The sequence below is a fragment of the Abramis brama genome, assembly GCF_963993115.1.
Source record: "Abramis brama genome assembly, chromosome: 3".
Classification (NCBI taxonomy): Eukaryota; Metazoa; Chordata; class Actinopteri; order Cypriniformes; family Leuciscidae; genus Abramis; species Abramis brama.
The window spans coordinates 51,212,137-51,237,963 of record NC_139965.1 but is presented as its reverse complement, the minus strand read 5'-3'; the positions used below and the strand labels follow the sequence as shown (position 1 = coordinate 51,237,963).

General features: G+C 39.6%; 1 protein-coding gene across 1 annotated transcript in view; it reads left to right on the top strand.

The window, feature by feature from the left end:
• The window catches only part of LOC311079931 (phospholipid-transporting ATPase ABCA1), a gene marked incomplete at its 3' end in the record, with an annotated part of 231,838 nt that overhangs the window by 29,103 nt on the left and 176,908 nt on the right, over positions 1-25,827 (top strand). The window contains exons 3-7 of the mRNA XM_084109659.1: positions 13,331-13,424; positions 15,726-15,867; positions 16,517-16,644; positions 18,789-18,916; positions 20,890-21,084. Coding sequence (XP_083965785.1) covers positions 13,331-13,424; positions 15,726-15,867; positions 16,517-16,644; positions 18,789-18,916; positions 20,890-21,084 — 687 coding nt within the window. The remainder of the gene's footprint in view (positions 1-13,330; positions 13,425-15,725; positions 15,868-16,516; positions 16,645-18,788; positions 18,917-20,889; positions 21,085-25,827) is intronic.

The following is a 25,827-nucleotide window of genomic DNA, read 5'->3' as shown; positions in this document are numbered from 1 at the left end:
GCTGTTGATGACCCTGCCTGTACGACTACTCTGTAAATAAACTGCATTTGGATCTTCACCTTCGAGTCTCGGAGCCGTTTCATAACAGAAGACTTCACCAACATGGATCCAGCAGTGAGACTTATGCGTCTCCGTCAAGGAGATCGATCAATGGAGGATTATGTAATTGACTTTTTGGAGCTGGCTCACTTGACCTGCATGGAAGAGGTATGCTTAATGATATTTTTTCGAGGAGGATTATCTGAGCTGCTCAGTTCAAGCATGCCTCTGCACAATCCTCATTGGACTCTTGGACAGTATATGAACTTGGCCCTGCAATTAAGCGATTCAGCTTTTACTGTGGGTTTGGCGGACAAGGAGCCCCGCGACCCCACAGTACCTACCAAGTCTGAGTCCGTTCACGCCAGTCCAGCCGAGCCCGCACTTCACGCCAAATCTGCCGAAGCCAAGGCAGTATGCGTCATGCCCGCCGCCCCTGAGACTGATAGCGTCATGCCCGCCGCGCCTGAGACAGCAAGCGACATGCCTGCCAAGCTAGAGCCTTCACCGCTGGTCTCGTCCAGCACAGAGCCATCTTCACCGCTGGTCCTGTCCAGCTCAGAGCCCTCTTCGCCGCTGGTCCTGCCCAGCTCAGAGCCCTCTTCGCCGCTGGTCCTGCCCAGCTCAGAGCCCTCTTCGCCGCTGGTTCCGTCCAGTTCAGAGCCCTCTTCGCCGCTGGTCCTACCCAGCTCAAAGCCCTCGTTGAACCTGGTCCCGTCAAGCTCAGAGTGCGCTGATCCTGACCCAGAGACTGAGCTTCACGTCTCTTCTGCCGACCCAGAGACTGAGCTTCACGTCTCTTCTGCCGACCCAGAGACTGAGCTTCACGTCACTTCTGCCGACCCAGAGACTGAGCTTCACGTCACTTCTGCCGACCCAGAGACTGAGCTTCACGTCACTTCTGCCGACCCAGAGACTGAGCTTCACGTCACTTCTGCCGACCCAGAGACTGAGCTTCACGTCACGTCAGCCGATCCAGAGACTGAGCTTCACGTCACGTCCGCTCGCCAAGAGTCTCGTCCCGCCGAGACTGAATCTGTTCCTGAGCCTGAATCTGATCCTGATACTGAGCCTGAATCCGTTCCTCTTTCTACGCCTGTGTCTTCGGACAAGATGGCCGACTCCACGCCTGTGTCTTTGGACAAGATGGCCACCGCCGAGCCAGTGTCTCAGGACAAGATGGTCTCCGCCGAGCCAGTGTCTCAGGACAAGATGGTCTCCGCCGAGCCAGTGTCTCAGGACAAGATGGTCTCCGCCGAGTCAGTGTCTCAGGACAAGATGGTCTCCGCCGAGCCAGTGTCTCAGGACAAGATGGTATCCGCCGAGCCAGTGTCTCAGGACAAGATGGTCTCCGCCGAGCCATTGTCTCAGGACAAGATGGTCTCCGCCGAGCCAGTGTCTCAGGACAAGATGGTCACCGCCGAGCCAGTGTCTCAGGATAAGATGGTCTCCGCCGAGCCAGTGTCTCAGTATAAGATGATCTCCGCCGAGCCAGTGTCTTCAGACAAGATGGCTGCCGCTGAGCCGGTGTCTGTTCCTGTCTCTGTGTCTGTTCCTGTCCCTGAGCCGGTGTCTGTTCCTGTGCCATGGTCGCCTCCTCCCTGGCCGCCTGAAGGGTCGTCTCCGCCCTGGTCGCCTGCACAGCCTGCTCCGCCCTGGCCTTCTGCCCTACCGCAGTCTCAAGGTCATCTTCCGCTCCACGGACCTGGCCCTCCATCCCGCCCCCGGGTCCGCCTCCAGGCCACCTCCCACCTGGACAGTTTTGGAGCGTCTGGAAGCCGCTCTTTGGGGAGGGGCTATGTAACGATAACCAGCTGGAGTGCCCTCGAGAGCCACCAGAGGGCGCTCCACAATAGACTATGATCACTTCCTCACAAACTACATTTCCCATAACTCACTGCCCGGACTCATCAGCACTCATCTCATTCACCTGTGTCTTATCATCTTGTTTCACTCACACCATAAATACCTGGTTTTCACATTCACTCAGAGCAAAGTCTTGTTTTACTGTTACTACATTTCTGAGCGTTATTTACCTGTGTTTGATTCTTGTTTTGCTGACCTTGGACTGTTTCACCATTTCCTGATTGTTTCTCTGCCTGGCCTGACTCGGATTGTTTATTGGACTCTGATTATTGCTGCCTGCCCTGACCTCTGCCTGTTATTTGGATATTCTCTGTGTTTCCTCCTTTGATCTGTTTGCTGTTGATGACCCTGCCTGTACGACTACTCTGTAAATAAACTGCATTTGGATCTTCACCTTCGAGTCTCGGAGCCGTTTCATAACAACTACAGTGGCTCCACCATAAGTTTATCAAGCGACGAGAATAATTTTTGTGGGAAAAAAACAAACAAAAATAACGAGTTCACGTAGTGTAACAGTGCAGCGCTTCTGGGTTGTACGTCAGAACGTAGGCTCACTATTGGCCGACGCTGGTCATGTGTGTGATGCGTGTGATGCTGGCTGCGCTGTTACACTACGTGAACTCACTCAGAGGCCCACGCAGAAGAAAACGAATAGTTGAATAAAGTTGTTATTTTGGGGGGGTTTTGCACACAAAAACTATTCTCGTCACTTGATAAACTTATGGTTGAGCCACTGTAGTCACTTGGACTATTTTAAACATTGTCTTTACTAACTTTCTGGGCCGGCAAGTTAAACTAACCCTTTAATAGAATCACTGAGCCCTTACAGTATATACTGAGTCATGAGCAGGTCATCTTACCAGAGGGGGAGAGCTTGTCATCTTCAGCTGGATTTTCCCTTTGATAACTGAGGTAAATCCTCCAGCAGACAGTCATTGAGTGACTATATCTCAGATAAAGTAGAGGAGTATCTCTCTATCCATCTTTGTATTCCTCTCCTCTATTTTTGCTCCTAAGTCCTAGGACAAAAGAGGAGGGCGGGAAAAATGTGAAAGGATTATATATATATTATTTTTCCTCCTAGAGAAGGATGTGAAAATAACACACACACAACCAACCCCTGCACTGGATTGTGATTCAGTGATTCACACAGTGATTCTTTTTAATTTATTCTATTTATTTGGCCAAATTGATTGACACAGAGTTTGCAAACCAGTTAATTTCAATGCAGCACTGTATTGTTATTCCTCAGACAGTCTGGGTCGAGTTGGATCCAACCCCCTAAATATTAAACATCATTTACTTACAGTAAGTAATTCGTTCAACTTCAACTTGAACCACTTCATTTGCAGACATTCAAACTTTCAAACTCACATTACAGTTTTTTAAAAATGCTTACACTGCAAATGGTACTTTGCATTTGTAAAACAAACTTTTTACAAAATGCTAAACACAGTTATCTACATTAGACACATCATTCAAAACTAAAAGCTCTTGTGTTTAATTTAGAAAACACTGCCATTTAAACACCACAGTCATTTCCCAATAACCTACACCCAACAATCATGAGTGAAAACACATAAATAGATAACTTAGAAATCAAAACTCAATGTTTTGAGAAACAAATACATTTTTGACCCTTGCATTTTTTGTTTATTTTGTAAATATATACTGAATATGCATAGTCAAGTCACCTCTATTTCTGTAGCACGTACAGTACAGTACTTACAATACAGGGCCCGGTTCCCCAAAACGTTCTTATCGCTAAGTAGTTCTTAACCTATTCCTTAACCTCTCTCTTAACGTTATGGCACGATTCCCGACACGTTCGTACGCTAAGTAAGTCACACTTTCGTAAGGTTGGTCTGGACCACTCTTAGCTTTACCTTATCACTGTTGCAGGTATATACGAATATAATTCTGAAGTTTTAATACACCCAGACAGTATTCAATTAGGCTAATTCAAGTGTTTTCATGCAAATAATAAAATTGTCATTACACTGATTGTTGTTAGATTTTTAATTATATTATTATACAATATTATTCATTTAATTAAAAAGCGCTTTTAAAGGCCAGTGAAAGCATAGGCTACTGTCAGTTAAGTCCTATTTGGACGCTAATATTGTTTCTCATGGGCTTGTATGGTATTTTAAACATTTATAGGGGTGAGTCGGTGATTTTAGTGCCGTCCGAATCCATAATATCAGTGTTTTTTCTCACCCAACCCGCGTAAAAATCCCTGGCCAAATTAGTACCTACTTTTTTTTGACAAACAGGTCGTGTGGTAATTTAATTGCCGTCTGAATCCACATCTCTGAGTTTACAAGAAGAGATTCAAAATCCACTGTTTAAACCCTTTTTGATCACTGCCGAGCACCGAGATGTAGGCCTACACTTTTATTACTCAAATGCTTGAAAGTATTTACAATAACAATATTTCATCGCAGCTCCACCTCAGCGAACAAAAATGGGAAAGAGAAGAAAGCACGTACAAATTTGAAATGGTTATCATGGCAGCAATATATGATACAATTTAAAAATATGTAGGCTAGGCTATTATAGGCTATTATAGTTTGGATTATTTTTTATAATATCCCATGAGTCCTAATAAATGCAATTTCAACTATTTCTGAAGTGCTTTTTTTATAAAGAACACCGCTTTCTCACATAAACAGCCCCTGCACGAGAGAATATTTGATTCTCGAGCCATCGATATCAACCAATTCAGCACCATCGCCACAGACAGCACCCGGTAACGTCGCACGTAAGAAGGTATATCTTAAGCAGCTTCCTAAGGTATGGTTCGGGGAACACACTTAGGAACATAAACAACTTTGGTAAGATATATCTTTCGAGTCTTCTTAGCGCGCTAAGAGTGAGCGTAATCGGGGAACCGGGCCCAGATTGTTTCAAAGCTTGTCTCAAATTCTGCTGTAAAGCAGCTCTAACAAGCCAATAGTGTCATTCAGCTCATGTCAGTTCAGTGTTGATTCAGTTCAGTTCAATGTGCATACAATATTGTATGTACAGTGTATTTGTGCACACACATGTATGTGTGAGTACTATATGAAAAACTTCTGTAAACTCCAATTGCACTCTGAACAAGCAAAAGACACAAGATACTGTAGTAGTGTTTAAACTTTTTCACATCCGTGTGGAGTTTGGAGTGCATGTGGCTATGCAAAAACACATTTTTAGAACAGTTAAAATATTTTTGAATGAAGTGTTTGCTTTTGTAAGAGATGTGTGACGTTTTGCATCTTGTGTTCATGTTTCGTGGTTTTGTGTGAAGAGTTTTGAGAAATGGAGCGATGGTTTCAGAAATTGTGTGTAAGCTGAAAAAAACTGTAATGAAATGTTCAGCATTCCAAATGTAACTGGATGATGTAAGCCAGGGGTGCCCAATCCTGTTCTTGAAGATTCCTGCAAAGTTCAGCTCCAATCCTGATCTAACACAACTGAACCAGAAAATTTAGATCTTCATTACTACTTAGCTGTGTTTGAAATCGCCCCCTATACCCATACTCATTTTCTACATTACTTATAGTCCAATTGAAGGAGTAAATGAAAACGAGAAGGAACTACCGGAAGGGTAGCCACTTTTGCACAATTTGTGCTTGCTGTTTAATAATCATTTGAAACTTACCAAACTAGCAGTTCCACAGATTTATCTTGAACTCTGTCATTGAAACTAGCATGCATAAATCTTATGAAACAATTTAATAATCAATCAAAAAGGAATTTATAGGCTACCTGTATGACATTATGCTGTAGGGGTCGGCAACCCAAAATGTTGAAAGAGCCATATTGGACCAAAAAAAAAAAAAAAAAAAATCTGTCTGGAGCCGCAAAAAATTAAAAGCCTTATATAAGCCTTATAATGAAGGCAACACATGCTGTAAGTGTCTATATTAGCTTTATTAAGAAGGCTACAAATAACGTTACATAATGAGCATTCATGATTAAATGTTTATTTTCCCTGCAGCATCCTGGAGAGAATGACGCACCACGTGACTACGGTGCTTTAAGTTTAACTTCCATTATAATTTTAATGTATTATGTTTCGTTTTATTTATTCGTGTATTATTTTTACAACGTTGAAAAACTTTAACCCTTTCACACGTAAGTTTAAAATATTCTGACTGCCCCCCCCAGCGTGAGTTTTTCAAGGCGACCGTGTGTCACTTTATGGTTTCCATGGTGACGCGTCATTGCGTGTCACGTGACACACCGCAGCAACAACAGAGCTGAATGAATGATGATCTGCTTTTATGTCATTTTTCCTTTTTTATTCAAAATATTCACAAATTTGTTAGATATGGCATGAAATATCTGATATTCCGATTGTCAAATATATGCAAGTGGAAGTGTTTTGTTGTTTAAACACCATTATAACGATCGCGTTAGTTGAGCTGTATGTGCGATGGGCGGCGCCATCTTAGTTTGTGCCGCAGACGCAGTTCAGAGAATCGGATCTGTTGGATTTACAACACGTGAATTCATCCACTTCTCCCGAAATACATAAAAGTAAGTGGCTGGTGAACTGGGAGAAGAATAGAGTAAACTTTAAAGTTACTTACACAATGTGTATCTGATATGAATAAAACGTGTCTAATTATAATGGAAAGGATTATTATTGCCTCTTCCTTTAACATCAGTGTGTATTTTACAAACTCTAAATGTATTGTTTTTTTAGTACTTATATGTCTGAAACCTAAAATAAACATTATGTGGTTGAAAACACTGAAAAGTTGTGCTATATGACAGCTCTGAGCGCGCCTGTCTCTGGCTCAGCGCCAGCCAACGCGCGAGAGCACATTTGAATTTAGCAGTTGATCACGTCATGCACTGACCGTTCTAATCACACCGATGTGATCGGACGCGCGAAAGGGTTTTAAGAATGTTTGTCATGTTTTTCCTCCTACAGAAATTGTATTAAAACAAAAAATATTTGTTCCATTTTCATATTTTTGAAAAAGCTCTAGGGAGCCACTAGGGCGGCGCTTAAGAGCCGCATGCGGCTCTAGAGCCGCGGGTTGCCGACCCCCGGACTAGCCGTTAAGAATATTTCCATTTAGAATTCTGATCAATCTGTTTGTATTGTGTATCTTCCTTGTGTCTAAAGACTGTCACCTTGTGTGTTAAAGCAACACTAAGTAGGATTTTTTACCTTCAAATAATGTTTCCAAAATCGTTTCAGTGGTTCATCAAGTCGTGACAGGGTGAAAGGCACTTATGCCACCGCTTTGCGGTCCTTTATCTGGTATATCCACGCTATGTAAGATTGCCAGATCGGGTCGCATTTCTGTAGTTCTAATGAGACATAAGAAAACTACAAATTTGACTTGCTTTTACGGCAAGCGTTATAATATCATTATTTAGTTTTTCTTTGTGATGTCGCAATACATCATACTTTCATAAAATCATGCATCATACTCTACCTTGTCTGTGGCCATTGTTGATTCCAAAGCCGGTGCTAGATAAACAGCAAGCGATGGACAAACCCTACCCAAAGTCTACTTCATATGTACACTTCAGGCAGCTCCATATACCACAAAGGTTCCACCAGTAGTGGGCACTCATGCAACGTAAGCAATGATGTACATCCGAGTGAACGAGAAGTTAGCGAGTGAAGGGCATGACAATTTTGGACTGGAACGCAGACAAAGTTAAATGGATCTGGACAGCAGAGATGGAGGAAAAGCTTGTCGATTTGTGGCAACAGCACGAGTGTTTATACAACTTGTCATGTAAAACATACCACAATAGACTTTACAAGGAGAAGAGTTGGTCAGAAATAGCTTCTGCAATGGATGTACCAGGTAGCTAAACAAATAGCAACAGAATAGATTTGTTTGTGTGTGTGTGTCTGTCTGGTTTGACCTACATGATGATGACACATATTTATTCAAATGTAAAAATGCAGAAAGTTTTCTGTGTTGGGCAGGTTAGGGAAAGGAGCTAGAAAATGTAATTAGCTCAGTATAAAAACCATTACGCCTAATATGGGACATCCACATAAGGTGTATCAATATGCATGTGTATGGCCCTGTCCCAAATGGCACCCTAAGCACACGCGGTCTTCCTCTGAGTCCGCACTTTCGTGACGTTATGTCGCTTTGACTGTCGGGAAGAAGTCTGCTGCGGAGCTCGCACCAGTGCGGGCTCGGCAAAAGTGCGCATCGAGGGTGCAAATCGACCGCATAGGGGGCGCTCACGAGCACCCTATGGTCTCACGGACTTAACGAGAGAGAGAGACCGAAAATTAACCATGGTTTTATTATAGGCATATTGAAGATTTGTATAACCAAAGAAATACAATTTTTTTTTTTTGAGAAGATATGACTCTGGTTGAAAATCTGTTAAGATTTAACAGTTAAGATTCTAAAATCTTATAAGATTATAAAAATATTTTAGTGTGTACCCAGCATTATTCACCTGATTGATTCAGGAAACTGAATATGTTGATCTGTGTTGCAATGGCTGGACTATTTGCTTTGGAGGAGCAGACAAAATAAGTGACTAAAAACAACTGGCTATATGAAGGTTATCATATTAACTTACATATTAACTCAATATTAACTTATCATATAGCCTATTAAACTGTTGTATCATGCTTGCATTAGTGTTACGCCAGGTTCACACATTCTCCGTTTGCAGTGTGTATGCGATGCATGTTGCAGTAGCACCACGCGCTCATGTGCTTTCACATAATGCTGCGTTTGCAGTGCGCAACTGATCCGCGGCTTTGCCATTCATCAGAATAAAAGGTTCTAGGCAGCGTTTTCCAAAAACATTGTAAGCCTAAGTTGATCGTATAACAATTGCCACCAGTGGTCTCTACGATCAACTTATGCTTACAATGCTTTATGGAAACACAGCCCAGACCATTTTGCTAAAAAAATTCAGAATTCTCAAGGGTATTTTTTTTAAATTTGAGGTAAATAAGCCTAATAAACACACACACACACACACACACACAGAGAGAGAGAGAGAGAGAGAGAGAGAGAGAGAGAGAGAGAGTTTGAGCCCTTATTTGTAATTCTTTCTCTTGAACCAATACACACGGACACACACTATCTGATGTGATCTAGTATTCTTTCTCATTCCGCCTGCAGACTTCTACAGTATAAATAATGTAGCGGACAGTCACAGAACACACTTTCCTATTCAGAACTCTGCAAAGTCCTTTCACAACACACTCTCACACACATGCAGCTGCACTGTTTTAGCATTTGGGAAATTAAAAGAGGCTGATTTGAAACATGTAAGAATTCTTTCTTTTGAGTATATATGTATATATATATATATATATCCCTCTATGGTACGCGCAATGTGATATAAATGGAATTTTTTTATATAAAATTGGACACTATAACAATATCAATAAACATTTTCATTAATTTTCTAATTTATTTAATTTTTTTAAGTTTTTGTACCACAACAGACAAATTGAAACATTTGACATTTTCACGTAGAAAAAAATAAAAAAATAATTGAAAACATCAATGTCTTTAACCAGACACTTGAACAAACACATTTGTCCAGTTTTTAATGAATTACAAATTTCATATTTAATAAAAAGTAACATTTCATATCCAGCTGTTGCTCTCAGGCAACATTGTACCATAGTGGAACACAGGTATTACCAAACCATCATTTCATCAAGTTATCATATCAAGTTAACATATCCATCTTCATCCTCATCTCCATCTTCGCTCTCACCCTCACTATGTCACTATGACCTCATCTTCCTCATCACAGTATGACACCTCATCCTCACCCTCATCAACTGGCAGTTGTGTTTTATACCTTTTTTAGGTGCTATAGAAAATGTGCAGATCATATTATGCAGATATATAGTATGTGAATAACTATTCTTATAAGTGCATTACAAAATCATGCAAAAATGCAAATATATTTAGATAATTCTAACTCTTTTCCTTACAAATATGATATATTTGTATTAGAGATGCACTGATTACAATTTTCTGGGCCGATTCCGATTTCCGAGTTTTCATTAAGTTTGACCTGCCGATACCGATTTTAGCCGATTCCGATTTCATTTTTTCTAACCACTTTACAGCACACACAAATATTTATTTTATATCTTTTCTGTAATAGAACATTTTACAATTTGCATAGTTCACACACATCTAAAGTGCAGTGTTATGGAAGAACCATTTCCTTTTCACATTCAATATCCAATATTTATTTATATATGTATTTAACAAACTAAACGTCTGTATGAAAACAGGGAATGGCAATAAAATAATATATAAATAAAAAATAAAATAATATAGCCTTGCAGTATAAAGATATTTCTCAAAGCACACACACACAGGCCTATTGCAATCACTTGTACAAACTGAATAATAAAACAAGTTTAAATGGGTACATTTTCTATAAATATTAGTCTTCGTTTTCTTTTCTGACATAGCCTACTCTAGTTCTTGTTAAAACACGCAAAGTCTGTGCATTTTGGGCACTTTTTTGGTGAAACCCTATTTAGGCTATTTTGTCCATCAAAAGTGTGCTTTCCCTTTAATTGAGCGTGAGCAGTGCAGCAAATGGACTCGGCGCCGAAACACGCGCTTCACTGCTTGCGACGCTCCTGCTTGACGCTCACGCGCTGCTCCTGCTCCCGTTGTGAATGCACTCATTAATGAACATGCACGCCGAAAAAAAATACGCGTTTGCGGTCTGAACGGACGTAATTCACGAGGTTTTCTACATGTGTGTACCGTGTGCACTTGTGATGCTGATGTTGCGCGATGTTAATCATGCGGCGCCCGAGTGCATTTGACCGGCATAAAATCGGCATTTGTCAGACTGACCGGCCGGTCGCCGGTCACGGCCGATCACGTGAAAATCGGCCAATTCCGGTCACCAGCCGATCAATCGGTGCATCTCTAATTTGTATTCCAAGTATTGCCTGGTATGGCCTTATGTGATTCCATTGTGGTAGGTGGCTCTTATTTTTTGTGGGTGATTAACTGGATGCAAATTAGTGCAAAATTCTCCTTTTCATTGGGGAAAATATGGAGCCATGTGACCAGTGCACATGAAACAAGACACAAAATGGACCCCTGTGGGTCATGTGACCACTTTTTTTTTTTGCGCTTTCATTGATTAGTATTTGAGTTCTTTCCTCAGATAGTTTTGAGCAATAAATGGGTGTCTCATTTTATTAAAAATAAACTAAAATAGACTATGTGGCCTGGAGGCAACACCGTACCATAGAGGGATATATTACATTTACATTTACATTTATTCATTTAGCAGACGATTTATCCAAAGCGACTTACAAATGAGAACAACAGAAGCAGTTAAACTAACAATAGGACAACAATATGCAAGTGCTATGACCCTTCCCAGTTTAATCTAACGCAGTATGTGTACTTTTTTATTATTTTTTTATAATGATAATAGATATAAAATAGAAGATAAAGTGTTAGTATTAATGGATCAAGTGTTGCCGAAAAAGATGCGTATTCTGCTGTTTCTTGAAAATGGCCACGGACTCAGCAGCTCTGGTTGAGTTAGGCAGATCATTCCACCAGCAGGGAACAGTCAAGGTAAAGGTCAGAGAAAGAGATTTTGTGCCTCTTTGAGATGGCACCACAAGACTTGAATTTGATGCGAGCAGCAACTGGCAACCAGTGCAATTTTGTGAGGAGAGGAGTGACGTGCTCTCTTTGGCTTGGTAAAGACCACTCTGGCTGCAGCATTCTGGATCAGTTGCAGAGGTTTTTACAGAGCAAGCTGGGAGACCAGCCAGGAGAGCATTACAATAGTCCAGTCTGGATAAAACAAGCGCTTGGACAAGGAGTTGTGTAGCATGCTCTGATAGGAAGGGCCTGATCCTCCTAATGTTGTGCAAGGCAAATCTACATGACCGGGCAGTGCTAGCAAAGTGGTCTGTGTGAAGTTCAATTGATCATCAACTACAACTCCAAGGTTCCTGGCTGACCTTGATGGAGTTATGGATGACGAGCCTAGCTGAATGGTGAAGTTGTGATGAAGTGTTGGGTTGGCCGGGACCACAAGTAGCTCTGTCAACATATATAGCTATAAAACCACTATCACAGAAATGTAATGGTACCAGTTGGATGCTGTGAGCTGAAACTCAGATTGTGTGGGTCATAGGGCTCGTTTTACACCTGCCGTTAACATGCGACCTGTATCCGGAGGTTGTCCACATACACACTAAAAAAACAAGTGTGTTTGTGATCGCAATGTTATGACTTGTGTGTCCTGGTACAGAGGTACTCGAAGACGCATTATGAGCAGATCTCAGTGTAATGTAGTGATCTTTTTTATGTGTGTTCTTTTATTTATTTGTATTATTATTTATTAATTTACTGACAATTTACTGTTACTGTTGTTGTTGTTGTTCATTTGTATTTACTTGTGTGATTTATGTCACCATTCAAAAAGTGCAATGTAAAGACAATCTAGTCATCGTATGTGAAGTCACAGGTCAACGTCACACAAAACCCCACACCACACCGTCATTTAGCTGTATTTTTTTGTGAGACAATCATGAGCAGGAAGAGCAGAATGCAGTACGTTTGCTTTTGCACCCAAAAGTTGCTCAGCCAATCATTGTCTGTAAAGAATTCACAATTATCACATCTGCCAATGATTTGGGCCCATATTTCTCTTTTTACCATTTTGATCATGACATCTATGCAATGTAGGCTATTATTTGCAGCATCTTCTACCTCATTTTGCAAGGTTTGAAATGTGTAGCTTAGTGACTGAAAACACTTTTTAAAAGAAACCGTGCCACTTCAGGTCAACTTTGCAACAGCATTTTTCCATTACAGACTTATTTTAAATATTGCGTGGGAAACAGATCCAATAAGTTAACTCGATTCAGAAGCCACTTGTTGTTGACAAGTGTAAACACACTGATGATCTGATCGGTTTGGTTAGATCACGTTGATCTCATGTTAATGCCAAGTGTAAACACAGCAAGGTTTAGGGGTGTAACGGTTCAAATGACTCATGGTGCAGTTTGTATCACAATTTTAGGGTCACGGTTTTGATACAGTTCGGTATGTGCTATGTTCAGGAAAAAAAGGACTGTACTGTCAAATTAAAATAAAATAAAATAAAAATAAAAACAAATAATCAAACTCCAAGCAATAGCACAAATACAATAGAGCAAAGCAAATAGATAGACATTTTTAAAAAAAATCTTTTTATTCCATTGTTTGGAGCTTTCCATATTGAGAAAGTTATACATCACACAGTTTGATGTTTTAGAGGTGCAATAACAGAATCAAAGATGCATAAAAGCACAACCTCTGCTCAGGGCAAGCGAGCTGAAGCTAATGGAGGGCAGACGATGTGAGATGAATTGTGTTGCTATTGAGATCAATGTTGTGAAGAGTCTCTCTCTCTCTCTCTCACTCAGGTGCGGTTGGTGGTGGAGCTGATTTGGCCTCTGTTTCTGTTCTTCATTCTTGTGTCGGTCAGATCCACCAATCAGCCTGTTTATAAAAGCCAGTGTAAGTATTGCTCAACTTCAGTTATTCCCAGAATCCTCACTCTCAAACAGTATGTGCATGTTTTTTTATGCCAAACATTTTCTAAATGTTCTAATAAGATAAATGTATTTATGTGTGGGAGTTACTGAGAATCACGTTGAAAGCAAATTGGTATTAATCATAATACGTTTGCATTTTATAATTGAATGAACTACGTGATATGCTCATTTATTGCAGTCAAATTGACAGCTGTAGTTTGTAAAATTGTTTTAAAGAACAGCGAGCAAATGCCATTGTAACATGGCAGGCTGGAACATAGAAGGAAGCAGGATCCAAATGCAGCAGTAGTAGTACTTTTATTAAATAAACTAAAGACTAGACAGACTCAAAATCTCAGGCATAGGAAACAGAACAGCACAACCAACATCTAACAACAATGAACCCACAAACACTGTAACAAGACACATGGTTTAAATACAGAGACTAACAAGCTAAACAAGATAACAAGGCGTGGTTAATCAGAAACACCTGGGGATACTAATAAACTAGAAAAACTACAAAGGACTACAAAACATGACACAGAACAGGAAATAACTAAAGTCCACACAAGACAAGGGAAACACCAGACAGGAATCATTACATAGCCCCCCACTTAAGGAGCGGATTCCAGACGCTCCTCAGAAAACAATAGTCCAGGAGGGTGGTGGGTTGGAGGCGGATCTGGGGGTGGGATGGAGGGCCAGGCCCGTGGAAAGGAAGAGGGCCTGGAGACTGCGACAGGACGAGAGGCCAGGGCGGAGCAGGCTGTGCAGGCGGCCAGGGTGGAGACGACCCTTCAGGCGGCCAGGGTGGAGCAGACGACCCTTCAGGCGGCCAGGGCGGAGGAGACGACCCTTCAGACGGCCAGGGCGGAGGCGACCCTTCGGCCGACCATGGCAGGGCCTTAAGACTCCGGCTCAGGAACAGACTCCGGCTCAGGAACAGACTCCGGCTCAGGAACAGCCATCTTGTCCGGAGACACTGGCTGGGCGGCGGCCCTCTTGTCCGAAGACACTGGCTTGGCGGAGACCATCTTGTCCTGAGACACTGGTTCGGCGGCGGCCATCTTGTCCGGAGACACTGGCTCAACTGCGGCCATCTTGTTCGGAGACACTGGCTCGACTGCGGCCATCTTGTTCGGAGACACTGGCTCGGCGTGCGTGACCTGAACAGTCTCTGGATCGGCAGAAGTGACGTGAACAGTCTCTGGATCGGCAGAAGTGACGTGAACAGTCTCTGGATCGGCAGACGTGACGTGAACAGTCTCTGGATCGGCAGACGTGACGTGAACAGTCTCTGGATCGGCAGACGTGACGTGAACAGTCTCTGGATCGGCAGACGTGACGTGAACAGTCTCTGGATCGGCAGACGTGACGTGACAAGTCTGCGGAATGAGGGCTAATGTGGCAGTACCACGTTTCTCTTCCGTGATCCCCACAGCATATCCCGAATCACTCAGTTGCAGGGCCAAGCCAATATAAAATCCTAAAGTGCCATGGGGAGGGTGCAGTGGCATGGTTGACCAAAGTGGCTCTGATAATCCCCCTCTAAAAAATATCATGAGGCACAGGGGTCAATAGGAGTAACATTTGCCAGATCGATAAAATCCTTTACATACTCCTCAATGGGCCGCTCTCCCTGACGGAGACACATAATCCGTGCTACTGGATTCCTGGAGGTCATTGCTGCTGGATCCATGTTAGTGGTGGGTTCATCTGTAACGTGGCAGGCTGGAACATAGAAGGAAGCAGGATCCAAATGCAGCAGTAGTAGTACTTTTATTAAATAAACTAAAGACTAGACAGACTCAAAATCTCAGGCACAGGAAACAGAACGGCACAACCAACATCTAACAACATCATGAACCCACAAACACTGTAACAAGACACATGGTTTAAATACAGAGACTAACAAGCTAAACAAGATAACAAGAGGGCGTGGTTAATCAGAAACACCTGGGGATACTAATAAACTAGAAAAACTACAAAGGACTACAAAACATGACACAGAACAGGAAATAACTAAAGTCCACACAAGACAAGGGAAACACCAGACAGGAATCATTACAGCCATGTTTTCATGCATTAAGTGTTAAAATAATTTGATCCGTTAAAGACCTAATGCACATTATTTTCTTTTCATTTTGTTACATTAGAGCTAAATACTGTAAGCTTCTTGAGTGAAAATTATTTTTTTTTGAAAAGACCAAAATTACTTAAACCACAAGTCGGATGCATAAAGCTGAAAACGCTAACTGAATTGTGAATAATTTCTTCTTCTCAGGCCACTACCCCAATAAGCCCCTCCCATCAGCAGGTGTGTTGCCATGGCTACAGGGCATGTTGTGTAACATACAGAACCCGTGTGTCAGTTATCCTACACCTGGTGAAGCACCCGGACAGGTGAACAACTTCAACGACTCCACGTGAGTGCCAGATCAACAAAAGGACTATTCATGCAAATGCAGTGTGTTCTGTTTTCTTAACATGAATAGATTTACACAATGATGAATGAATGCAGTGTAATAAATAATAAACCATAATAATATTGGAAAACACTTTACAATAAGGTTTCATTTGTTATCATTAGTTAAATACATAGTTAATATATTAGATAAGCTTTATGTAAGTTAATGCATTAGCTAATGTTAACAAGTGTTAAAAAAAATAATTCTTTAAATTGCTTTAAAAAATTTCATTCAGTCTTCATTTATTCAAGCATATATATAGTCCAGAAAATAAATTTGAATAAATTTAGAGTAATTTCAAAGACGTTTTCAAAACAGAAGTTATGGGCGGACGGTCGCACCACATGATGTTTTGACACTTTAAATAACAAAAAAATAAATAAAATAAGTAAAGGTTTTTGAAAAGTTAAAGTGAGTACATACATGGGAGAGGTACTACAAATATACAGTATCTTTTTATGCATTTAAACCTGTTTTTGCCTGAGAAAATGCAATCGGACAGAAAATGTAGGCGTCACGTCATTGACCCATATATATATATATATATACACACACAACTTTGTTTGGCTCTGTGTGTATCTTATGCTTCTTTCTTACTTTTATTTAGAGTAACAAAGATTTTGATTGAAGTTCAGTCGCTCCTGGCAGATCCTGCCCTCTTCAGCAACGTTCAACTGATCTCTGATGATATCGGCCAATGGGCGTCCGTCCTGCAGAATGCCAACCCAGCTGGGGGTAAGTGTCTATGTTTCCTTTTCTAAAGCTGATATTATTTTAAATAAAATCTCAGTGGATTTGAATGGAAACCTGTTTCCACCATAGAATAAAAAATAAAAAACTTTTTCTCTCACAATTATTAATTTATTTCTCGCAATTGCAAGTTTATATCTTGCAATTCCGACTTTATAGCACGCAATTGTGAAATCAGACTTTTTGATGTAAACTCGCAATTGTGAGATAAAAAGTCACAATTATCTTAAAATGTTTTATTCTGTGGCGTAAACAAGCTTCCATAGATTTGCCTGCTGGCAATTTTTCTAAACAAGATCATCTTGCTTCAAGATCAAATTGATTCACAGTTTTGTCTAGGTAGAACTGCTGTTATGAACACTTCAGACATCCCAGTTCAGCTGTGTGTTTTTTTTCCACCAATCTCATAAATGTGAAATAATCGGCAGCATTTCCACAGTATGACACTCATGCATTGTGAGTAATCAAACGTGGGCTTTTGAGCATCATTATTAGATCATCATTACCATTATCATCTTTCAAATATAAGTAAAAATAGAATCAGCTGTTGACTTGAGTTTAGAGTGCAAAATTTGTGCATGAGATACGTTTCTGGTTCAAATATGCCATTAACCCTCTATGGTACGGTGTTGCCTCCTGGCAACAAAATCTATTTTAGTTTATTTTTAATAAAATTAGACTTTTAATGCAAGTAGAGTAGCGCCCAAGTAGCAGTGCTTCGCCTGTGCTTCACCCCAATATAGTCCCAAGTCAATATCTGCCTAGGAAATCGCCTAGTCTTAAAGGTTGTATCAGCGATTTCAGGCCCAAACATAAATGATCGCATTCATCTAATCTTTCCTAACGATCCGCTAGCTGCCCGCCCCATAAGCAGGTCGTCAAAAAAACCGCGTCTCTGTAGGCATGAAGATATCCTCAAATGCAATGGCATTCAAATCTATACTATAACTACTATTGCCCTTGCTGTTCTTACACAATGACGTGCACAACTAGAATGGACGTACACTTGAATTGACTACAGAGGCACTGTGCAATTTACAGCTGCAGTTGTTGGTTGTTAGGTGCAGGTCGTATATCTTGCCGCTCTGCTGTTGTTTGTTCATACCGTTTAGTCTAATGATATTCAGATTTCTGAGGAAGCTCATTTGCAAATAGGCCGTGTTGTCAGGACGTGGTCACCGCTGCAAGCCTATTTGCATTCTGGGGCCATGAACTTCTATTATACAAGATTAAATTCATCAGCAGATCTAAGAGAGAGTAATTAACTCACAGCGCTGCCAGAGACTCGCCGATAAAAGCAACCAATCAGAGCGAGCGTGGAATAAAGCGCCCAATGGGAGCGCAGGGTGACGCCATGGCAGCCGGAGATGATTAAGGTGCGGGGTGACGACTCCAATCTCTCTCGAATAGAGCTTATCCGCACACACGTGTTTGTGCGTAAGCCGGTCTGTCTGCGACCTACCTGATTGGTGTTGAAGAGGATTGTCGAGATGACAACAAAGACGCAGATAAGATTCAGAGTGTAATGACGTGCCCTCTGTAATCAGCGCTGCTGTCTGATACTCTTCGAGCGCTGGGCCGCTAATTAGCACGGCTCTATACATATTAGCCGGGTCAGGTTTTTTTTTTACGTTCCCAAACACAACCGCCCATTCATGAGAATTACAACAGCTCTCTCTAGGGCGCAGTCAGACCTCCATCCACCCTTGATGTCTAAACACAACAAGCTTTCATATGCCTAATTGGCTTTCATGGTCTTTGTGCGAGCGTGTGGGAGGAATTTGCAGTTACATGATGACAAAACAGCGTGTTGCCTTATAGCTAAATGAGTCTTTAACGGGCTAACACGTGTTTAATAAGCCACATCCTCTCCTTCAATCACGGCCTCAATTTACCCGAAGCGTTTGCATAGCCGCCACCGCAATACACCTCGACCTCCACTTCAAAACATGTTACATTTTCTAAGATAAATGTAAAAAGAATGAATACTTTCTTTATTTTTTGCTGTTTAGACTACAAAAAATATATAAGATTTTAAAAATGGTATATTTTCTGTCTGTCTGAACGAAACCTATGTAAGCTACAGTAAGAGCAATATGTTAATATTCCCTGTTCAATTTCTCTGTTAGGTCAGTCCATTCCGCTTCGCAATTTGCTGAGAACCAACGAGACGTTTTCAGAATATCTGACGAACAGCCTTTCTGTGCCAAGCACAACAGCCACGAGCCTGATGAAGGTGAAAGTTCGGCTTGGCCAGGTACGTCATCTACAAAGACAGATGGAGAGCCAGAAAGATAAAGAGACGCTGTATATTTTAGTGCAGACTGGAGGAGATCCAATATCCCTTAATGAAAAATCAGCCGAGAGTCCAGACGCTTCTACAGGAACTCAATCACATCACCAAAGCTTGTTGTTAAAGCTAGATTCACATGGTGGTAAAATGTCAAACACATGTCATTTGAACTTCAAAAGCAAAACTCAATAGGCACATAAATATTTAGAGGACAATGTTTTAACTCTAATTATAAAAATTAAGAAATACAAATATTGCTGTTGTAAATTACAATTGTCATGTAAAATGACAAAAGAATCTTATGAAGGCCTAAAAATATGATTTATTTCACACTGCAAGTTACAATACTAATATTATATTAGTCTTAAATTTCTCACTTTCAAACATTCAAATCCTCAGGCTTTTATTTTGACATAATACTGATAATAGTGCTGAAAACGTAGACATACTCATTTAATTAAATCACTTATTTAATTATTGATGCTCTCATTTTTAATTAAATAACCGATTTAATTATATAAGTACTTGTTTTTGCCACAGAATAAAAAATAAAAAAGGTAATTGCAACTTAACTTTTTGTCTCACAATTCAGACTTTTTTTTCTCGGAATTGCAGGTTTCAGAATTCTGACTTAATTTTCTCAGATTTGCGTGATATAAACTCACAATTGCGAGAAAAAAGTCAGAATTGTGTGTTTATATCTCACAGTTCTGACATTATAACATGCAACTGCGAGTTTATAACTCGCAATTGGTAAAAGAATGTCAGAAATGAGATAAGTTGCAATTGCTTCTCTTTTTTCCATATGGCATTAAGCTATATCGCGATTTCACTTTTATTTGGATTAGTTGTGCAGCAACATTTTTTATTTTATTTTTATTTAATCAACATTTGATTAATTAGTAGCTTTTCATCAATTCATGAACCCCCTTCAGTTGAAGTTTGCAATCCCTTATCTGAGATAACATAGATCATCAGGTTTCAATTGTGAAATATATTAATTTGTGAGTACAAAACAAAAAAGTACTTCTTGACAAAAATGTTGCCTTTATATTGATCTTTCAAAATTTTATATAAACTCAAAGATGATGCCAGGCGGTATTCTAGAAAGTAGGTTATGGGACTTACCTGGGTAAGTTTATTCAGCGCATGCACACCCTAGTGGGCGTGAAAGATTTTGCACAATATATATGCTGCGTTCCAGTCCACTTTTAGACATGCACTTGCGAACTTCCCTAAGCACTTCCCCTCGGGGAAATCCCTGCCGCCATTTTGAAGTGCGTTCCACTTCGTGAAGTGGACAAGGGAAGTTTATGGACAGACCCTCGTTCCCTCGATTTTGACCGAGGGAGTGAGTCTACTTCTTATGTACACTTCAGGCACCTATATGTCCCACAATGCAGTATGATTGTGATGTCACCACAAATCTTGTCTAATCACCACCACAACAAACAACTCTATGATATATTAATTATATATATTTTTAATTTAAAACAACCCACACACACCTATATACATTTGGATGCTGCATTAAACAAATTCTTAAAGGGAAAAAAATGTAAATAATAAATCAACTCTATAGCTGATTCCAAGTGATCAAGGGTTGGGACGTTCCAATTCAACCCATTGCAGTTTCCATCAGTAGTGGGCACTCGTGCATCGTAAGCAATGACGTACATCTGAGTGAACGAGACGGAGGGAAGTTAGCGAGTGAAGGGCATGACAATTTTGGACTGGAACGCAGCCATAGAATGCATTTTTGCTTTGCAAAACGTGTTTTGTGTGAACAACCCCCTATGGCGAGCTTCTTCTTAGCCATATACTGTAAAAAAAGGGTATATGCTAATGGTAAATTAATCTTGCTTTCTGGAATACCCTCCAGGTGTGTCTCTGAGTTTTGTTTTGATATCCTAACTGTTTGCTGCTCTGTTGTGTAGTTGCCTGCGCTCTCAGGTGAGGGAGATCTGCGCTCTGTGCTCTGCAGTGAATCAGTCGATCGCGTCCTGGAGTTTAATTCATCCAATCAGAAGGCGGAGTTTCAGAACATCACATGCTCCTTGACAGCCAATAAGCTTCTTCAAGCCAGACAAGCATTCATGCAGAATGTTGACAACATGAAACTTCTAAATGCAGTGAGTAAACCTCCTTTATTTCTGTGAGTGGGACTTTTAAACATTTTATGACTACATTTAAAAAAAATTAAATCAGTGTTTTTGTATTTTCTAGTAAAAATAATTATCATTAAACCATGATATGGGTCATTCTACAGAAACGTCCACAAAAGCCTGTAGCCTACACAAATCAAATCAAATCAAGTATATTTGTATAGCGCTTTTCACAATACAGATTGTATCAAAGCAGCTTCACAGTATTAAATTAAAATAAAATAATACAACAAGGTTTGTTTCTAGTGGAATTTATTGATTGATAAAATAAAATAAAATATCCCCAACTGAGCAAGCCAAAGGCAACAGTGGCAAGGAACCGAAAAAACTCCATCAAGTGACCTAATGGTGTCCTAAAACTCCATCAGGTGACCTAATGGAGAAAAAAAAAAAACCTTGGGAGAACCCAGGCTCAGTCAGGGGCCAGTTCTCCTCTGGCATTTATGAACTAGAGGCCGGATTGTAGTTTGAACTGTAAGATTAAAAATATTATATGAATGCCTGGCCGAAAAGATGCGTCTTTAATCTAGTTTTAAACTGGGAGAGCGAGTCCGAGCAACGAACAGTATCAGGAAGACTATTCCAGAGTTTCGGAGCCAATTGATCTGGATATCCTAGGTATGACCAAAAGCCTCGAATTTATTGATCTTAAAGAGCGCGATGGATTATAGGGCGATAGAAGATCCGTTAAATAGACTGGAGCTAAGCCGTTTAGGGCTTTATAGGTCAGTAGCAATACCTTGTAATTAATACGGAACTTTATAGGTAACCAATGTAGTGATGATAAAATCGGTGTTATATGATCATATTTTCTTGATCTAGTAAGAACTCTAGCGGCTGCATTTTGGACTAACTGTAGCTTGTTTATTGAGGATGCAGGACAACCAGTTAATAAAGCATTACAGTAATCTAGTCTCGAGGTCATGAATGCATGAACTAACTTTTCTGCATCAGAAAGCCGCGGTTCAGCTGCGCGCAACAAACGCTGCCAGTGTGAAAGCAAAACGGGCGTGTGCTGCTCCCGCTCACCATACGCACTGCTACTGCGCTGCATCCGCCGCATTTTTTGGCAGTAACGGTAACGGTGTTATTAAGATGGGAAGAGTAATCAATTCGATTACTCGTTACTGAAAAAAGTAACGCCGTTAGTAACACCGTTATTTATAACGCCGTTATTCCCATCACTGCATGTGACCTTGTTATTTGTACACGCTGTGACTATACAAATCACAACCTGTAAATAGGAAAATGTTGGCGTTATTTTGTCACTTATTGGGAGCAGTATGCTAGCTGGAGCCGTTTACCTCCAGTATTTGTGCTAAGCTAGGCTAGCGGTGGGTGCGTCAGACAGAGTTACGGCACGCACGGAGATGAAAAGGGAATGTATGGACTTATCTAACTCTGGGGGATATGGTGAATAAGCTAAAGTCCCAAAAAGTCGGCTTGTTCCTTTAAAGACTGCATGTACCATTTTTTTGTCACTGGTGTTACCTTACTTCTTTGGCAATATTTAAGGTTTTTATGAAATATTATTTCTATTTTTTTTTTCAGCACATGTAGTCAGAATTACCGGAAAAATAATAATAATGCAACAAATAAGGAGATTATGTTTTATTTATTTTAATCAGGTTTGTTAAAAGTGTGCTTGAATGAGGTTAGTTTGTTTGCGCAACTATGTATTTGCTATAACAATGAAAATATTTGAAAACCAGTTCAAATCAAGTAATGATGCAATCCTTTAAATCTTAACTTTTGAGTGTAGCAGAATTAAATGGATGTACAATTATTATCATGTCACATGTGACATTGTATTAAATGTGACAGAAAAAAAAGACAGTAACACCAGTGACACAATGAATCACCAATGATATGCATTAGACCAAAGATCATTATTCTTCAACTATAATTAAGTATATGAGACTAAATTGTTACATTTGGCATACAATCTAAATGAATAGCTTTGAATAAAGTTTATCTATAAATAGGAACCATTGACAATTTTCATGAAAAATTTATTTTACAAAATGGCTGCTGCAAGGTATCAAACCACATGTTGTCAATCATGGTATACTAACTAAATTAAGTAGTTTAATCCATTTGTATTCTAGTTTTTTTTTTTTTTTTTTTTTACAATTCCCTAACAATAAAGTAGGTCATACCAGTGAGTTCAACTAAAAGCTTCATATGAAATCATGAGATAAATGAGAAAATTTCTGATAACTGAAAAGAGACAGTGGATTTTTATTTTAAAATGTAAAGAAATTGTAATCCTAAAGGGTTTTTTAAATGTAATATTTCTGTAAAGGCTAGGGACAGAAAAATTTACATTTCCATAGAATGACCCATATATTTACTTGAAGCAAAATGTTATAACAAATAAATTTTGCCGCTCTTTAATGTGGAGTGACAGATCAGGCGCTGTATCGCCTAAGTTCTTTACTACAAGTTACAGCACAAAATAAACTTTTTGAACATCATAAGTTGAAAAATACGATACCAAAATCCATATGACGTCTCTTGTAAACAATCAGTGTTTCAACCGCGGAAAGACGTCATTAAAACAGCTTGTAAAGAATGTCACGTAAAGTTACATTTACCTATAAGCAAGTCAGTGTTCATAAACTTGTTATTTAGCTAGATAAATAACTAGAGAGGAGCATTTTGCTATTACATATTCATTATATTTTATATACATATACTTAATCTGTTGTCTTCGTTATTTAACGTTTAAATCTGTCATGAAACAAGTTTTTATGACAGTCCCTATTTATGTGTTTCAGCTACAAATTGTTGTATAAACATAATTAAATAATTTAAAAGTTGATATAAAACAGACTTACATGTAATTTAAATGTTTATAAGTTTTTATTTATTAGTGTTGATTATTAAACATGTGATTAATTGTGTATTATATAAACTTTTTCGATGCATCACTAAATTCAGCTTAAGTAAAACATTTCTACAGCATCCACGAGTGTGTCTGTGTTTTCAGCAGTGCAGAATGTTTTTTGAACATTCAGAAATCTCTCCTCCTAACCTTTGTACACACATATAGTACACAAAGCTCTCAGCAGCTCTTACAGAATAAAACTATTAACAGAAGTGAAGCTCTGCAGCTAGAAATGGGACTAAATGGGATGCGGCACTGAAAGGAGCGCATGGACACAATAGGCGTCCGATATACTCTGAGCTCAATGAAGGGCAGCCACTTACTTCTACAGAAGTATACAGTATGAACACTTGTGCTTGAACATGTGCTTTAGGTCGAACGATGAAACAAGGTCATATCCAGGGCAGCTCTTTTCTTAATATCTAGTTAAGTAAATTGGTTTTGTTATATGGGTGTTAATTTAATTTTTAGAGCCCTATGAATTTTATTTTATGTTTTAAAATTCTATCAAATTTTTCCCAAATTCTTTGTATTCCGTTTTAATGATTTATTTACCTTTTAATAATTAAAAAGCACATCTAATCAATTGAATTCATAAAACTTTAACTATTTATTTATTTATTTATTTATTTATTTATTTATTTATTTATTTATTTATTTATTTATTTATTTATTTATTTCAGTAATAGGGCCATATGACATTTTGCGAGTTCCGTGTTGTCCATTTACATTTTTCTGGATTTATGATTTGATACAAATTTATTATCTAAAACAGAGATAATCAAATCAAGGCAGACATATTTTGCTGACAACCCAGAAACCAAAGGGGAATATCTAGCTTAGACTTTTGCCTAAACACATTATGGCAACTAAAAATATTTATAAGTATTAAAGCAACTGAGGTGTGCTCTTATTTGGGATAACATAAATTCATATAATTATCACATATAACAGGGCTGTTAAATTCAACATTATGATCTCTCAAATATTTTTAGTGGTGCTATGTTACGTGTTTACCAAAATATGTCAGATGTAGCAGTTTGTGAGTTATGAAGGAAAATATGGGAAGGTTACAACTGCCCTTGGCCTTTCATATATGTTCAACCATTTGTTCTTAAATTCACATTTAAGACATTTATAATCCACTCTCATCCTGAAGGGCTTCGGGTTTGGTTTTGCGGATGAGAGGTTGAGAGCATAAATGTTCTCCAGACTGAATGAAGAAAAAGCCATTTGCCACGTAATCCCCTGTGCAGATAAATACTTCAAAACACACACACACACACACACACGCACACACACACACATTCTCTCTCTCTCTCTCTCTCTCTCTCTCTCTCTCTCTCTCTCTCTCTCTCTCTCCCCCTTCCCTTTTGCCTTTTTCTGAACCTCCCTTTCCTTCTAAAGTAATCGCTATTGAATGTGTGAAGGTCAAAGAGATAGACACAGAGATAGTGCTGGCTAAGAGGCCAGTGAACGGGAGTTTATTAAGGTTGTTTTAACTGCCTGACATCCCAGGCTCTGAGAATAAACTCTGAAAATCTAATGATCTTTATAGATTGAACTGTACTTCGCTTCAGTTCAGTAATACTGTCTTAATCTTTGGCTCTGTGAGGCAGAACCCATGTAATACACAATTAAGCTCAGAAAAAATCAGTAATACTAAAATGAGTTTTTTTCTTCTTCTTTTTTTCCCTTCTGATTCAGCTTCCATTAGCATTGGGTCTGAACCGGCAAGAGACAGGCGTACTGATGGCAAAAACCAGTGTTCATATCGCTCCATTAATGACAGCGGTGAGTTTTCAGTTTTGGATGAATGG